Here is a 17,873-nt window from a genome sequence, read left to right on the forward strand (position 1 = left end):
GTTTGTTTTTTTATATCATTTGAAAGTGCATGCTTTTTTGCTACAGAAACTATCCTGTTTCATCTTGGACCCAACCTTTCTTTGGTGAGAATTAAAGCTTCAAAGATAAGCATTAGTTGTATATGCGCACGAACGTTTAATATTGAAAAGAGGCATGTTTAACACAAACCATGTTGTATGCAAATGAACAAGGTACATGAAGTTTCACAGTTAAGTTCAGATTGTTACTGTTTTATGATCCCCTTCCCTGTATCCATGCATTTTCATATACCCACTGCCACTGGTCATAAAGATCATGACCACATACCACATATTTATCAGTTATTGATCCATTGTCTGAAAGACATTCCCAATAGTCAGATAATACCATATAAATTTCTAAGCTTTATTAAAGACAAAAAAGAAAAGTTCAAAAACCACACTTATTTAAAAGTGCGCATACATACTGACAAAGATCAGGAAATCACATAAATTCAACTTTTAACTCAGTTTCTTGTACATGTTTTGAAAGTCTGGCCAATGTTTGCCAAAATAGCTTGAGGATAAGTATACTGTCTGCCTGATGAAGTGGTCATAGGTGTATTAAGGCCTGAAATAATATGCTGTTCAGGGATCCAGCATGTGTCTCTGCGGGGAGGCCAGTGAAATGACCGTGAAGGACCTTGTGGACGCAAAAAATTAACCAGGATGTTGCATTCTTCCACTGAAATTTCACATACATGACCAATCCACCAAGTATTGTCATATATGCAAGCTAAGTATTGTCCAGGTTGAAAGCTGGATGCTTGAAAGGTAGGGACATGTTCAGGATCAGTATCAGACTCTAAGACATTGGCAATGAATGAGCTGGTGTCACTTGAAATTTTGCTAATGCAGAGTCTAGCAGTGTCTATGGGCTTAAATTGGTGATTTCCTCTTGTTCCAGCCACTGTGTGGCCCATACTAAACCTTTGCTCCTGAGCAGGTCTTATTGCTTCAATATCTTCCTTAGCAATGAAGAAAAATTTGATTCCTGAGACAGATTTATTGCAGAATTCAAATAGATCCCTTGGTATCAAAATTTGGTTATTGAGAGGGCGTTGTAAGTGGGCATGGGCAGCTAAATGCTTGGCTGTTCCTCCAATCCGATGGAGATTTGCCATGGCTGGTGCCAAAGAAGTTCCACTTAGCAGTAATTCAAAAGTCGGTATCATGGCTGCAGAGGTTAATGAAATTCTTGAAGTTTTTATATTGCGCAGCAGAACCATCACTAAAGTAGTGAATATGGCTTAAGACAGGCAAGACTTCCTTCAGATGCAGAATAAGCTTCCTCAAAAAATGCATGAACAGCAATAGAATCGTGATGCAATAGAGTCATTGATCATGCATATGCATAAGCTTTGGCTATCAGGACTGCAGAAGTAGACAATGAAGGGGTGTAATTTGCTTGGCTATTTTCCCAGTAAAACCCCTGTACTGCATCCTGAATGATGAAGGAATAATTTTCAGCGAAGTCCATCAAAACAATAGCATGCCCCTCCTTTATATTTGCTTTCAGTTCCTTTAGATAAGCACTTTGGTACTTGGAAATAAAATGGTGGCTGGCCAAATTAGAAATTTTTTCAATTAATTCAGAAGTGAAGTCCTCTATAGATAATTGTTGAGTTTCCAGTGTATCCCGATCAGTGTGAATCCATTGCTTAAATTCAATGATATCATCTGGATCATGTTCACTAAAGCAGTGATTCCCAACCCTGTCCTGGAGAAACACCAGGCCAATTGGGTTTTCAGGCTAGCCCTAATGAATATGCATGAGAGAGATTTGCATATGATGGAAGTGATAGGCATGCAAATTTGCTTCATGCATATTCATTAGGGCTAGCCTGAAAACCCAATTGGCCTGGTGTTCCTCCAGGACAGGGTTGGGAACCACTGCACTAAAGAACTCAGTAAAGTATTCCTCCAGAGCACAGGTGTCAAAGTCCCTCCTCGAGGGCCGCAATCCAGTCGGATTTTCAGGATTTTCCCAATGAATATGTATTGAAAGCAGTGCATGCAAATAGATCTCGTATGCATATTCATTAGGGAAATCCTGAAAACCCGACTGGATTGCGGCCCTCGAGGAGGGACTTTGACACCCCTGCTCCAGAGGGATCTGCCCAGGACATATTTCACACCGCTGCAACATGCAGTTTTTTTTTAGTTCATATCATAGACAATTTTATTCAGAAGCACCTTGTAATCATCTGGAACTGCAATTGCTGAAAGCATAAGTTTCACATTCTAGTGGATTGTGCAGAGACAGACTGAATGAATCCCTGATGAACTGACTGACACACCACTTTGGCCGAAGCTCATAGAACTTTGAGAACCCAATTTCAGGTCCATACCGACTGCGATAGGTGGTGTATAGTTCCTTCAGATTGCATAATAGCAATCTTTTTTGCTTTTGCACTTTTTCACCACTGATCCGAACAGAGACAATCTTTTTTGCCTGGGCATATTCTAAAGATTTCATCGTCTTCATAAAAATCCAGGACTTTCTGTGTAATCTGCTGAGCAAGCACTTTTCTTCTCTTTTTTGCTGGAAAGCAAGAATGCCACCCTGCTGTTTCAGCTTCCTGGCCTTTTTAACCATTTTTGTTGAAACACCAAATTCCAAAGCAGTTTTCTCAATAGTCCAGCTGTGTGGAGCAAGAGTGAGAATTTGTATTTTCTCCCTATTACTAGATAGTTCCAACTTCTGCTTCAATAGAAGGTCATAGTCAGAACACCTTTTACATTGGCCAACTTTCTGGTTCTGCTTTGATATCAGCTGGAGTTATATCACCAATAACTGCAATTTGGTCTGCAATTGCATTATGGGCTTCAGAGAGTTTGTGTTTAGCATAACTTAAGGGATTTTGCTTGCTAATCTGTTGAAACTTTAGAGGAGAGATTCCTAATGGTGAAAAGCTGGCATTGATATTTTCAGATGCACTGGTAGGCTCATCACTGTCAGAATCAGACTTAGGGCTACTTAGATCTTGCAGTTTGACACGCAAATCTTGCCTGCATCTTAGGCAAAGCTTTTGGCCTAGTTTAAACTCGTGTTTTGTGATAGCTTTTAAATGATCAGCTGCAGGAAGATCAATTGGGCATAGACCTTTGATATTGCTGTGATTCTGTTTTCTGAACGGTTTACAGCAGTTTTCTGTAGAAATTCAAACTTCGCCGAATCATGGTTTCATGATGAGTGCAGATATTAGATTCCACGGACAAAGTAGAAAGTTCAGAGCGTCTTTTAATTAATTATTGGTCAGGCAAAGAGAAATCAGAAATAAGATTCAAGCAGCTTCCTCCAGAATAGAAGGTAAATGGTTTCTGGCACTCAGAACTATCATAGATTCCAATACTGCAGGGCTCTAGCTTATTATTAGTCTCCCATAAGATAAAAGTCACCAAAAAATACAGAATAAAAGTAAGGTGAAAAATATCAGTGAAAACACAATGAAAATAGAGCAAAGCAAGTTGTACATGTCAGCAAGTGCAAAGTAAGTTTCCAAAATCCACACAGGCATAGCCTAGTTAATTAGGGAAAGAACCAGATGCTGCACAAAAAGAATAGACGGAAAGCAACACGCCAAAGGCAAGCTTTGTCAAATAATGAAGTCATATGGTGTTATACGATCATGATGAACCTTAAAGCCAGACTTGTTCTTACAGCAGGTGATAGTTGCATATCAGAACATGTTCAGAAAAGCTGCATGTATCAGACATACTACTACAGCTATGCATACATTCTTGTGAATCACATGATTATGCATTTGAGCTTGCACGCAGTAAGTAGTTTGTGCAAGCCAATGCATGTTTTTTTGACTGTCACCTTGCAAAAGTGCACAATAAGTTTGTCAAACGCTGAACATAGTATGAGACGAGTACTTGTGGCTGGCAAAGATTGGTTATGAGTTTTCAGATCATTATAGTTCCATTGCACATTCATAAGAAGTGCCAATGACCCTTCAATATAACATGTTTACGCAAGCAAGTAATGCTTATCTTTAAACCATCAATTCTCAAAGAAAGATCAGGTCCAAGATGAAACAGGATAGCTTCTGTAGCAAAAAACATTCTTTCAAATGATATTTTTTTAAAAAAAACAAACAAAACCAAACTATAAATTAAAGATATTTGAATATGAAAAACAATGAAAATTTGCATAAATTAATAAAGCCATATTTTTTGGATGGTCATATCTTCACTTGACTTTAAAAGCTCATATTGCAAATCTTGGAAGTACCTCATGGTACATGTCTGCTGGTAAAGTTGTACCCTCAGCTGACTTACCTACCAGCAGCAGTATGGAGCCAAACTGTGCCAAAAATTTTCACTCGTGAATTTTTTTGCCTACTTTGCTGACCTGTAGAAATGGAAGTACATTCACAAAACATAAGAACATAAGCATTGCCTCTGCCGGGATAGACCAGGGGTCCATCGTGCCAAGCAGTCCGCTCCCGCAGCAGCCCCCCAGGTCCATGACCTGTAAGTGATCCTTTACCTAAACCTTTTATTCCCTAATCATTTAATATCCTGTATAGTAACCCTCTATCTAACCCTCCATTCCCTTTTTGAAACCCAATATCGCACTCTGTCCTATCACCTCTTCTGGAAGCGCATTCCAGGTGTCTACCACCCTCTGAGTGAAGAACTTCCTAGCATTTGTTCTGAATCTGTCTCCTTTCAATTTTTCTGAATGCCCTCTTGTTTTTGTTGTCCCCGTTAGTCTGAAGAATCTTTCCCTTTCCACCTTCTCTATGCCTTTCATGATCTTATAAGTCTCTATAATGTCCCCTCTAATTCTCCGCTTTTCCAGGGAAAAGAGCGCCAGCTTCTCTAGCCTTTCAGCATATGAAAGGTTTTCCATGCCTTTTATCATCCTTGTTGCTCTTCTCTGGACCCTCTCAAGTATTGCCATATCCTTCTTAAGGTACGACAACCAGTATTGGACGCAGTACTCCAGATGCGGACGCACCATCGCCCGATACAGTGGCAGGATAACTTCCTTCGTTCTGGTCGTGATACCTTTTTTGATAATGCCCAGCATTCTGTTCGCCTTCTTTGAGGCTGCTGCGCATTGTGCCGACGGTTTCATTGTTATATCCACCAATACCCCCAAGTCCTTTTCTAGGTTGCCTTCCCCCAGTACCATCCCACCCATCATATAGCTATACATCGGGTTCCCTTTCTCTATGTGCAAGACTTAAATGCTGAACTTTGTAATTTACAGGAGGGGGAACACAGGGAATCACTTGAAACCTCAGAAAACCCCTTGAAAATGAGGTTTGAAAAATCACTGTTTTAGAGCCTGTCAGCTCTGGCTGTACTCACTGTTACACAGACACTAGGCTGCACCTGCTTCCAGCTCTGATCAGTAGGCAGTCAGAATTTACTGCCACAATGCTGGGAAAGCATCCTCCAAGCTGATCTTCAGGAGGCCTGTCAGACTCCACCGTCTGACTATGCCTCCACCCTTGCAGACCACCAGATGTGCACCAGGACGGGCAGAGGCGTGAAAACACAGCTGGCACACTGCTGAGCCCCCTAAGCGTGCCAAAACAGTTTGTGCTTGACCCACATGTAATGGAAGGTGAGACAACTTCATGGACAGTCCTGAGCTCCTAGGAATCCTATGCAGACTGGCCAACAAGTACCTAGAAAGGGATCGGCCTGTCAGCTACAGACCGAAGTCTGAGAATTCACATAGAGGCAGAGCATCCAAAGCGCATTGACGGCGAAGATACCCACAAAGGGAATAAAACTATGTAAAATTAAAACAATAAAACAGAGGAAAGCAAAACACACAACTGCAGCATGTAGAAGAAAATACTTCTAGAGGGCGCTATACTGAGCTGTGAAGTACACTGAGGCACAGTCAAAAATCCAGAGTGGATTTCTTCTGCAGTCCATGCAAGCATGGGGAAATAACCCTGTTGCCTAGAATGTCTCACCTATTGCACATGAATAAAAATTATATGAAAGTAAGCACAATATATTAATATCAAAAACAAATAAAAAAATTACTTACCCATAAATAATATGTAAACTGCAGTGCGAAAATAGCAATGCCTTCATTGTCAAAGGATCCAGCTACCGATCGTGATATGTAACCTGGCACTATAGCAATGAAACAAGCAGCTAGAAGTCCTGCTCCTTGGTTCCAAAGTTCTCTGGTGAGCAGGAAAGTGGAAATTGATGTAAGGCCACTGAAAACTGGTGCTAGAAATACACATACATCTCTTATATGGACGGTTATATTAAGCATATTTAAAATCCAGTGTATGAGGCCTGCTGTCACCATCAACCCAGGATACACCTGCAAAAACAATGAATATATAATAGGTTATTTTTTTAATATTACTTTGATTCTGTATTAATTTTTTTTAAGGGATTTATGGAGTTTACTAGTACCTTAATAGTAAAAGTGGAATTACTCACCTTTAGCAGGTCTTCTCCAAGGACAGTAGGACATAAAAAAATTTAAAAGCTCTTTAAAAAGTTACTTGTATAGGGACGCATTTGAGACATAGATAACATAATTCTTCTATCATTAAAGCATATGCTCTAATACAGTGTTTTTCAACCTTTTTACACCTATGGACCAGCAGAAATAAAAGAATTATTCTGTGGACCGGCATCAGTCTGTGGACCGGCAGTTGAAGAACACGGGGCTAAGTCGTGGGCCAGACCCCGCCCATCTCTACCTAATCTCCACTCCAGACCCCGCCCCCATAATAGTACTAATTGCATCTTGCACTTCCCGTGCCTCATCTGGAAGCCTTCCAGATGAGGCACGGGACGTCAGAGAGAAGGCTTCCGGTTCAGGCGCAGGATGCCCCTAGGAGCCGCTGCCTGTGGCTTTGTGCACCAAACCAGTTAGGAAGCGGGAGCTGGCTCAAAGATAATGCCGCATCGATCGCACCGTAGACCGGCAGTTGAAGAACACTGTTTTGGGCCTGATGTACGTGCTGGCCCTGTGGACCGGCAGGAAATTTCTTTGGACCGGCACTGGTCCATGGACCGGTGGTTGAAGAATACTGCTCTAATACTTAATTTTAATCAAACTGTACATAGAGGTCTTTACCTCTTTTCCATGTTTTCCATGTTTAGCCATGCTTTCAAGATTAATTTCTATTACTCTCCAGTTGTTTTTTCCCCTAAATGTATCTCTATTTTCTTTAAAGATTGTAGTTCACCCTCCTTTCCTTTTGTACTGGTAATTATTTGTACGTATACACTGTATGTTTATTTGTATAAAGTTGTTTTATTGTTTGTTTCATAATTTTAAATTGTCATACGCATTGAAGTATTTGACATTGCGTGTACAAATTTTTAATAAACTTGAAACTTGTAATATTATCCACAGAGCACAGTACGGATTATGCCAACAATTTTACATTTTTTATAAGCCTTCGGCAGGCCCGACTGCACATGAATATATGCCTTCCTACATGCCCAAATTGTGTTGGATAAAAAAGCATAAAAAATTCAACATCTATAAAGGTGAGAGAGTATGTGAGAACATGTGTCCACCTGTCCTCAGAGAACACCTGATACAGACAAGTTACCATATTTTTCGCTCCTAAACACGCATCCAGATTTAGAGGAGGAAAACAAGAAAAAACCCCACTCTGAACCAAATTGTACACTAATATATACCTGGCAACTTTAAATTCCGTCCCAGCCCCCCAGCACCTTTAAATTCAATCCCAGCTCCCCCCCCCATCAATCATCACTTTTATATACTCTCATCACCTTTAAATTCTGTCCCAGCCACCCCCCACCCCCCCCGAACGCACCTAAATGTGTCTTATGGTCAGGTGCTTCTGGTGATAGGCAGTCCATAGTCCCCCGGTACATTTTTTAAAATGCTGATGGTCCAGCATGGTCTCGCCAGGAGCTTTCCGCGCTCCTGCTGGACAGCTGCCTCCTTTCTTGCTACAGAGCGGCACATAAGGCAGGAGAGCGAGCTTTTACCTTCTTGCCTGTCTGTGCCACTACATGAATGGCTACCATTTATAGACCGAAAAATATAGTAGTTTCACCAGGCACAAGTTTCATTTAAAATTCAATTTGACCGCTTATCAAACTTTCTAAGCAGTGTACAATTCTTTAAAAAAGGAAGGACATACAGTATGTTTAAACAATCAAAGACATAATAGGACGACAATTGACAAACTCATGGTAACAAGGGGAAAGGGGAAAGGAACTCCAATAGTTATAGGATAGAACAAATGTAAGTTAATAACAATAGAAAGGGACAGTCAGTCAGGCTATCTAATATAGCGTTAAAATTGGCCTCTAACTTGCCTCTTGCTTTAAAATTGGCCTCTTGCTTGCAGAATTTTAAGGTTCAAACGCATCTTTAAATAAAAAATCTTTCAGTTTACCCTTAAATCTGTCTAAGGATTTTTCTTCCCTCAAAGCCGCTGGCAAGGAATTTCAGATTAAGAGGGCCGTGACAGAGAAAATAGTAGATCGCCTCATATTAATAAATCTCAAAGATGGAATGGACAGATTTTGATCATTAGACCTTAAAGATCTTGAGGGCATGTATGGAATAAGTACTCTTTCTATGAATAAGGAGGCTTTGGTCAACTGAACTTTAAACGTTAATAGTGCTAGTTTACACGTAATTCTATGACTGATTGGCAGCTAGTGCGCGTTCTTCAAAAGGGGTGTGGCATGATCAAATTTTTTTGATTTAGTAATAATTTTTATTGTGGTGTTTTGGATTATCTGAAGCCATCATAATTCTTTTTGTGTGATGCCCTTTGTATAGGGAATTACAATAATCGAGCTTTGAGATTACTAGAGTGGTTAGAGAGGCTGGATCGAGGAAGTTTGCCAATGATCTTATCATCCGAAGTCTGTAAAAACTGCTATTGACTATTGCGCTGATCTGGTCATGATAACTTAATTTTTGGTTGATGATGATTCCCAAGATTTTGACTGAAGCAACTTCTTGTAGAGAGATACCATCAATGCGTATTGGAGAGGAGAGGGTTAGTCCATCCTTCCACAGGAAGAGCATAGATTTGGTCTTAGGGATGCTCATACACAGCATATTGACACTTAACCAACTTAGAAGCCAAATCAGTTTCTTAACTAGAGCTGCTTAAGTGCTGTGTCTGTCTATCAAAGACATGCCATGAGCCATATCGTGGAGCATGACAGTGTCCACCAAGTAGGCTAAATCAGTTTCTAATTAAGTGGAATGGAGTCCTTTTGGCAGACTTTTGATGCCACTTCAAGCATACCCTCATCACAAAGGAGCTGCAAATGGTCACATGAAGGCCCTAGGGAGGCCACCTCAAATGCCTGCTTTAAAGCATTTTCCAGTTTACTATTCTGCAGATCCTTCAGGACAATACTCCCATCTCCCCTCCACAGGCATGGGTAGTCTCCTTGGTCACCAATGTAAGTAGAAAATCTATTCTGGGGAGCTAGAGCTTCTCCTTTTCTTCAGGCACTACAGGATAGTACTGAAGATTCTGCAGATCTGTCTGGATGCTGCTGGCTGCGCTTTCGAACCTTGCCAGCTCTCACTGGCGAGGCTTGCCATCGATGCTGCTCCAGTTTCCTGGCCACTGAGCTCTGCGTATCCTTTGAAGTTGAAGGCACTATCCCCTTCGCTTTCAGCATGGACCATGCTTCGGCTATTAAAGGTCTCTCTGTTAATGGAATCAAGCATATTATTTGCTGATGACATTTTAGCCATAATTTCTGGTACCAAGTTGGCCTTGATTGTCCTCCATAAGCAAATGGCTGATTACGGGGTACTATCGGGTTTTAAGGCAAATTTGTCCAAAACAGAAATTTTGAATATCACGGTCCTGGAGCAGGATGTTCATCTGTTGAAACATTGTTTACCTTTTATGCGGGTGAAAGGCCCCATTACATATTTGGGGGTACAGGGGGAGGTGAACTGGTCTGATTTATTTAGTGTCAATTATAACCCCTTGATAGCTTTGGTTACTAGGGTTCTAAAGCAATGGGATAAGCTGTTTGTTTCTTGGGTGGGTCATATGAAGGCTATTCGAATTATGACCCCCTCCCCTGGCTTTTATATTCGTTTCAGGCATTACCGGTTGAAATACCACCATGGCACTTTCAGAACTGGCATCGAAATAATTTTCGCTTCATATTGGGAGGGAGGGGAGGGAATACCTCCTAGAGTGGCTAGATGGGCTATGTTTAAGCTTAAAAGAGAAGGAGGGTTGGGAGTCCCTAATTTGGAAAAATATTATGAGGCAGCTCAACTTAAAGCAATATTGGAATGGCATGTAACCCCTACTAAATTATGGTGGATGTCGAACAGGGGGTGGCAAGTTTTCCTAGGGGTATTTCCCGTCTGGGATATCTACCTTGGGTGGGTTTAACATTAAGGGAATTACCGGCACTGGAGAATCCTTTTGTTCAGTTGTCTCAAGATTCGGCGGGGGAACACAATCTGTTATTCTGAGTTGGGGCTGGGGACTTCATTTACTACCCATTGACTATGCTGTGGATTTCCAACCAGGGAGAGGGAGGAGTTTTTTGGCGGTGGGAACAATTTTTAGAGGGGGTTAGAATTAGGAACTTCCCAGAACTTTTCTTTTTCATTTGCAATCCAGGGATCTGTTCCCATATTTAAAGGTTAAGGACTATATTCAGCGTAGTGGACTTAGGGCAGGGGGAGTGATTTTCTTTGTCTCCTTTTGAACAAATGACAGGTAACCCGGTACAGAGAGGATGTCTGTCTGGAATCTACAAGGCCTTATTGACTGGTGACTTCCAGAAAGCACAGTTACTTACCGTAACAGGTGTTATCCAGGGACAGCAGGCAGATATTCTTTACGCATGGGTGACGTCACCGACGGAGCCCTCGGTACGGACCTTTTTAACTAGAAGGTTCTAGTTGGCCGCACCGCGCGTGCGCGAGTGCCTTCCCGCCCGACGAAGGAGTGCGTGGTCCCCAGTTAGGATAAGCCAGCTAAGAAGCCAACCCGGGGAGGAGGGTGGGACGTAAGAATATCTGCCTGCTGTCCCTGGATAACACCTGTTACGGTAAGTAACTGTGCTTTATCCCAGGACAAGCAGGCAGCATATTCTTTACGCATGGGTGACCTCCAAGCTAACAAAGAGGGAGGGGGGATGGTTGGCCATTAGGAAAATAAATTCTGTAGTACAGACTGGCCGAAGTGCCCATCCCGTCTGGAGAATGCATCCAGGCAGTAGTGAGTAGTGAACGTGTGAACTGAGGACCAAGTGGCAGCCTTGTAGATTTCCTCAATGGGTGTGGAACAGAGGAAAGCAACAGAAGCAGCCATAGCTCTAACCCTGTGGGCCGTGACAGCACCTTCTAGTGACAGACCGGCCCGAGCATAACAGAACGCGATGCAGGCAGCGAGCCAGTTGGACAGCGTCCGTTTTGAGACAGGGCGACCTAGACGGTTAGGATCGAAGGTCAGGAAGAGCTGAGGGGACAAGCGGTGGGCCCTTGTACGATCAAGATAGTAGGCCAGGGCACGCTTGCAATCTAGAGTGTGTAACGCCTGTTCCCCAGGATGTGAATGAGGTTTCGGGAAAAAGACAGGCAACACAATGGATTGGTTGAGGTGAAAAGCCGAGACCACCTTGGGAAGGAACTTAGGGTGGGTACGCAGAACCACTTTGTCATGGTGAAAAACAGTGAACGATGGATCGGCTACCAGTGCATGCAACTCACTAACCCTCCTGGCAGAGGTGATGGCAATGAGGAATAGCACCTTCCAGGTGAGAAGTTTGAGCGAAGTTGTGGCAAGAGGCTCAAAAGGTGGTTTCATGAGGGCTGATAAAACCACATTCAGGTCCCAGACAACAGGAGGGGGTTTCAGAGGTGGTTTGACATTGAAGAGGCCTCTCATGAATCGGGAGACCAGTGGATGAGCCGTGAGAGGTTTCCCGAGGATAGGCTCATGAAACGCAGTGATGGCACTGAGGTGGACCCTGATTGAGGTAGACTTGAGGCCAGCATTGGACAGAGAGAGCAAATAGTCCAGTATTGTTTCCACCTGCAAAGAGGTGGGATCGTGACGACGCTGTAGGCACCAAGAGGAGAACCTGGTCCACTTCTGATGGTAACACTGAAGGGTGGTCGATTTCCTGGAGGCGTCTAAAATGAGACGGACAGGCTGAGACAGACTTCCTGTGGAGGTCAGCCCGAGAGAAACCAAGCTGTCAGGTGGAGCGAAGACAGATTGGGATGCAGTAGAGACTGACGTTGTTGTGTAAGTAGAGTAGGAAACACAGGAAGAGGAATGGGCTCCCTGGCGCTGAGCTGAAGCAGGAGGGAAAACCAGTGTTGGCGAGGCCACCGAGGAGCGATGAGAATCATGGTGGCCTTGTCCCTGCGGAGTTTAGATAACGTCCGCAACATCAGAGGTAGAGGAGGAAAAGCATAGAGGAACCAACCGGTCCAGTCGAGCAGGAATGCATCTGGAGTCAGGCGGTGAGGAGAGAAGAACCTGGAACAGAACTGGGGCAGCTGATGGTTGTGAGGAGCTGCAAAGAGGTCCACCTGCGGAGTGCCCCAGCGAGCAAAAATGGAGTGGAGTGTGGAAGGGACCAGAGTCCACTCGTGAGGCTGAAGGATGCGGCTGAGGTTGTCGGCCAGGGAGTTCTGTTCGCCCTGGATATAGACAGCCTTGAGGAAGAGATGGCGGGCCGTGGCCCAGGTCCAGATGCGGAGAGCCTCCTGACAAAGGAGGCGAGATCCGGTGCCTCCTTGCTTGTTTATGTAGTACATGGCGACTTGATTGTCTGTGCACAGGAGAAGAACCTGAGGGTAGAGAAGGTGCTGGAAGGCCTTGAGAGCATAGAACATGGCTCTGAGTTCCAGGAAATTGATGTGATGTCGACTCTCCTGAGGGGTCCAGAGTCCCTGGGTGCGTAGATCTCCGAGGTGAGCTCCCCACGCATAGGGAGAGGCATCCGTGGTGATGACCATGGAGTGAGGGGGTAGATGAAAAAGAAGACCCCTGGAAAGATTTGAGGAGTTCAACCACCATTGAAGAGATTGATGAAGAGACGATGTCACAGAGATGGGATGAGAAAGAGGATCCGTGGTCTGTGACCATTGGTTGGCAAGAGTCCATTGAGGTGTCCTGAGGTGGAGTCGCGCCAGAGGAAGCACATGGACCGTCGAGGCCATGTGGCCCAGGAGGACCATCATCTGACGGGCCGGGACGGAGTGATGAAGGAGCACCTGACGACAGAGGTGGAGCAGTGTCCGTTGACGGTCGGAGGGGAGAAACGCCCTCATTAGTGTTGTGTCGAGAACTGCTCCAATGAATTGAAGTCGCTGAGTGGGAAGCAGATGCGACTTGGGGTAGTTGATCTCGAACCCCAGGAGATGGAGGAGAGAGATGGTGTGATGAGTGGCTTGTAGCACACGTGGGGAAGTAGGTGCTTTCACCAACCAATCGTCCAAGTAGGGGAACACCTGGAGGTTGTGAGACCTGAGGAAGGCCGCCACCACAATAAGGCACTTGGTGAACACCCTGGGTGATGAAGCGAGGCCAAAAGGTAGCACTTTGTACTGATAGTGGCGGTGTTGAACTTGAAACCGCAGGAAGCGACGTGAAGTCGGATTGATTGGAATGTGAGTGTAGGCCTCTTTGAGGTCCAGGGAACATAGCCAGTCGTGCTGAGAGAGAAGAGGGTAGAGCGTGGCAAGGGAGAGCATTCTGAACTTCTCCTTGACCAGACACTTGTTGAGGTCCCTGAGATCGAGAATGGGACGGAGGTCTCCTGTCTTCTTGGGAACCAGGAAATAGCGGGAGTAGAATCCCTGACCCCTTTGTTCCGGAGGCACCTCTTCGATGGCATTGAGAAGAAGGAGGGATTGGACCTCCCTCAGGAGGAGGGTGGTTTGGGAGGAGCGAGAAGCAGACTCTACGGGAGGGTTGTCTGGTGGGAGAGTCTGGAAGTTGAGAGAGTAGCCGTGGCGGTTGATGTTGATGTGGTCCGATGTGATGACCTCCCAACGGCTGAAGAATATGTGGAGACGGCCTCCGATTGGTTGTGGAAGAGGCAATGAAGGTGGAAGGCTGGCTATGCCCTGGAGAGAAGAGTCAAAAGGGCTGAGAAGGCTTTGCAGGTTGAAGAGGCTTGTTGGGTTGGTTGGACTGAGAACGAGCCTGGGCATGGTGTTGTTGCTGACGGGGCCGCCGAGGTTGTTGTGAAGGCGGATTGAGTGGTCTGGCTGAGAATCTGCGCTGATAGGAGGATTGAGGCCTGTAAGGTCGAGCAGGTGGAGCCTTTTTCTTTGGTTTAATGAGGGTGTCCCATCTGGTTTCATGGGCCGAGAGTTTCTGGGTGGTGGAATCCAGAGACTCTCCAAAAAGTTCATCCCCGAGACAGGGGGCGTTGGCCAGACGATCCTGGTGGTTAATGTCCAAATCCGATACTCTCAGCCAGGCCAGGCGGCACATGGCGACAGCCATGGCAGAGGCACGGGAGGTCAGCTCGAAGGAATCGTAGATAGAGCGGACCATAAATTTTCTCAGCTGAAGGAGACCAGAAATCTGTTGTTGGAAAAGTGGAACCTTTCTCTCCGGAAGATACTTTTGGAGGGCGGACAACTGTTGGACCAAGTGTTTCATGTAAAATGAAAAATGGAAGGAGTAATTGTTCGCCCTGTTGGCCAGCATGGCATTCTGATAGAGCCTCTTGCCAAACTTGTCCATGGTTTTGCCCTCTCTGCCAGGAGGGGTGGAGGCATAGACGCTGGAGCCCTGAGTCTTCTTCAAGGTGGATTCAACAAGAAGGGACTCATGGGGCAATTGGGACTTATCGAACCCCGGAATTGGGATAACTCGGTAGAGGTTATCCAACTTACGGGGGGCCCCAGGTACAGTAAGAGGGTTCTCCCAATTTTTGTAAAACGTCTCCCGTAGGATGTCGTGTACGGGCAATTTGAGAAACTCCTTAGGTGGTTGCTCAAAATCCAGAGCTTCTAGAAAAGCTTGGGATTTTTTGGAGTCTGACTCCAGCGGGAGAGATAAAGCTGCTGACATCTCCCTGAGGAACTTTGAGAAGGAGGATTGTTCCGGCTTGGAGGTGGTATCGGGGGCTGAGGGGTCCTCATCGGATGAGGAGAGATCCTCATCGGTACCGGGAGGGGACTCTTCCCATAAGTCCGGGTCCCGAACCTCTGGGTGCGCATGCCGAGACACCGGGGTGGAAGGCTCGGTATGGTGAGTCTTAGATAAAGACTTTCCAGAGCGCACCGAAACGGTACCGGGAGAGGAAGACCGGCGTCGATCACGGTCCCGGGAAGAATGGAGCCCCGCCCGGTCCCGAGGCGGGTCCGCAGTGGTATGGGAATGAACCACAGGATGGGCGTGAAGTTGCTCAGCCGAAAGAATCGGCATGGAGGTATTGATTGGGCCCGATGGGGTGGATACCGGGTGCTCGGTACGGGGCTCGGGCCGGTCTGGTACCGAAAGGAGCGGTGCCAGGATAGTAGGCAATAGGTGCTGGAGTTGATGCTGCAGCTGTTCCTGGAGTTGAGTTTGGAGGATGGCCGCAATGCGGTCATCCAGGGGTGGCACCGGAACCGCTTTCTTTATTTTCGGTTCCTTAGGTGCCGCTCCACGCCCCGGCGATGAGGAGGTCGATGACGAGGCACTCACCGAAATCGGGGCGGAGCGTTTTCGGGGTCGGCGTGAAGCCGGCAAGGTCGGTGCCGCCACTGTGGCTGGCGGGCGCTCGAGGGAAGAGGAAGGCTTCTTAGCCGGCTTACCTGGCGCCAGCGGCGCCGATGTTGGGTCGGGCGGTGTCGAAGTAGGCGGTGTCGATTTCGATGGTACCGCTGTCGATGTCGAGGAGTCCATCGTTGACCCGGTGCCGAACAAAATGTTTTGTTGAATTTGGCGGTTCTTGAGTGTCCGCTTTTTAAGAGTGGCACAGCGGGTGCAGGAGTCCGCCCGATGCTCCAGACCCAAACACTGCAAACACCAATTGTGTGGGTCAGTGAGGGAGATCGGGCGTGCACACCGCTGGCACTTCTTAAAACCGGGCTGCGGGGGCATGAATGGGAATACGGCCTCCGCAAAATCAAACCCCGAGGCCTGTATAATGGCAACAGGCCCCACCAGGGCAAAGACGAAAAAAGAAAGAAAATAAAGATTTTTTTTTTTTTTTTTTGACAAATTAAAGAAAAGGTAACCCGAAGGTAAAAAGAAAACAAAAAGAGAAAAAATTTCGCGAGCAGGAAGGCAGAAAAGTGAGTTTCAACAGCCGTTGAAAAAACACGCGTCTTCTTCGCTCCGCGGAAACGAAGAAAAAGGGGACCACGCACTCCTTCGTCGGGCGGGAAGGCACTCGCGCACGCGCGGTGCGGCCAACTAGAACCTTCTAGTTAAAATGGTCCGTACCGAGGGCTCCGTCGGTGACGTCACCCATGCGTAAAGAATATGCTGCCTGCTTGTCCTGGGATAAAATGGTTTACATGCAGGCTTGGGAGGATGACTTCGGGAGAGTGTTACCTAATGTTGAGTGGGCAAATTCTCTCTTCGAATTCATCATTTGGCTTATGCTCCTTCTCTAGTGGAGAATGCTATTAAACTATTAGTTAGATGGCATACGATTCCAGCTTTGTTGGGGAAGTTTACATTACATTAGTGATTTTTATTCCGCCATTATCTTGCGGTTCAAAGCAGATTACAGAAGATGATTTCAGAATTACAGAAGAGGATTTCTGGACATGTCCAGAGGTGTTACAGAGTACAGCGGGTTGCTTCAGAGGACTGAAATGTTTCATACAGTGTTAGTTAGTCTACATAGATTTCTTTTGAATAGCAGGGTTTTTATTTCTTTTCTGAAAGTTTTGTAGTCTGGGGTTGCGATTAGTAGATTGGAGAGTTGGTGGTCTAGTTTTGCTGCCTGTATGGCTAGTAGGTCATCATATAGATTTTTTTCCGTTTGATGTCTCTGATTGGAGGGTATGTGAATGGTGTCTGGGTTCTCCTGTGTCTGGTTGTGGTAGTTTGGATTAGGCGGTTGTTCAAGTAGGTTGGGCTGTCACCATTTATGGATTTAAATAATAGACAGTAGAATTTAAATAGTATTCTTGCTCGAATTTGGAGCCAGTGAGAGTCGAGGTATGCCTCGGTGATGTGGTTGTGTTATCTTAGTGAATAGATTAGTCTCAGGGCTGTGTTTTGTACTGTTTGTAGTTGTTTTATCATTGTTGCGGGGCAGGGGAGATATAGGATGTTCCAGTAGTCAAGGAGACCTAGGACTAGGGACTGGACCATTTTCGAACTTGCCTTAGGTTTCTCATGACCACAAATGATTTCTGTATTGTTTTGTTGATTTGTGGTTGCATGGTGTAGCATCTGTCTATCGTCATTCCCAGAAGTTTTAAAATGGGTTGAATGGGGTATATGATTGAGTTTATTACTAGGTTTATTATGGTTGGGTTTTATTTTTTTCGAGAAGTATGAATTTTGTTTTGTCTGGGTTCAGTTTTAGTTTGTGATCTTTCATCCATGTTGTCACTGTTTCTAGAGTTCTGTGTAGTGTGTCTGTCATGGTGGGCGTTGGCTGATCAAAAGGAAGGAGAATGGTGATGTCGTCTGCATAGCTACCGGAGGTTAAGCCTATTTTGTCTATGCAGGTGCTGAGGGATGCAATGTAGAGATTGAAAAGTATTGGGGATAATGGCGATCCTTGGGGTACGCCACAGGGGTTGGACCATAGTTTTGATTTTTCTTTGTTTGTCTTTACTCTGTAGGTCTTCGATTGTAGGAATCCTTGAAACCATGTGTGTACTTTGTAGCAGGATGTTGTGGTCTACCAGGTCAAAGGCTGCGGTGAGATCTAGTTGA

The 17,873-nt window shown here is 45.3% G+C and overlaps 1 protein-coding gene across 1 annotated transcript in view; it reads right to left on the reverse strand.

The window, feature by feature from the left end:
• STT3B (STT3 oligosaccharyltransferase complex catalytic subunit B) overlaps nt 1-17,873 on the reverse strand; it is a 249,045-nt gene that overhangs the window by 150,616 nt on the left and 80,556 nt on the right. Inside the window, exon 3 of the mRNA XM_033930112.1 lies at nt 6,044-6,331. Coding sequence (XP_033786003.1) covers nt 6,044-6,331 — 288 coding nt within the window. The remainder of the gene's footprint in view (nt 1-6,043; nt 6,332-17,873) is intronic.

This window comes from Geotrypetes seraphini, chromosome 2 (genome assembly GCF_902459505.1).
Source record: "Geotrypetes seraphini chromosome 2, aGeoSer1.1, whole genome shotgun sequence".
Taxonomy (NCBI): Eukaryota; Metazoa; Chordata; class Amphibia; order Gymnophiona; family Dermophiidae; genus Geotrypetes; species Geotrypetes seraphini.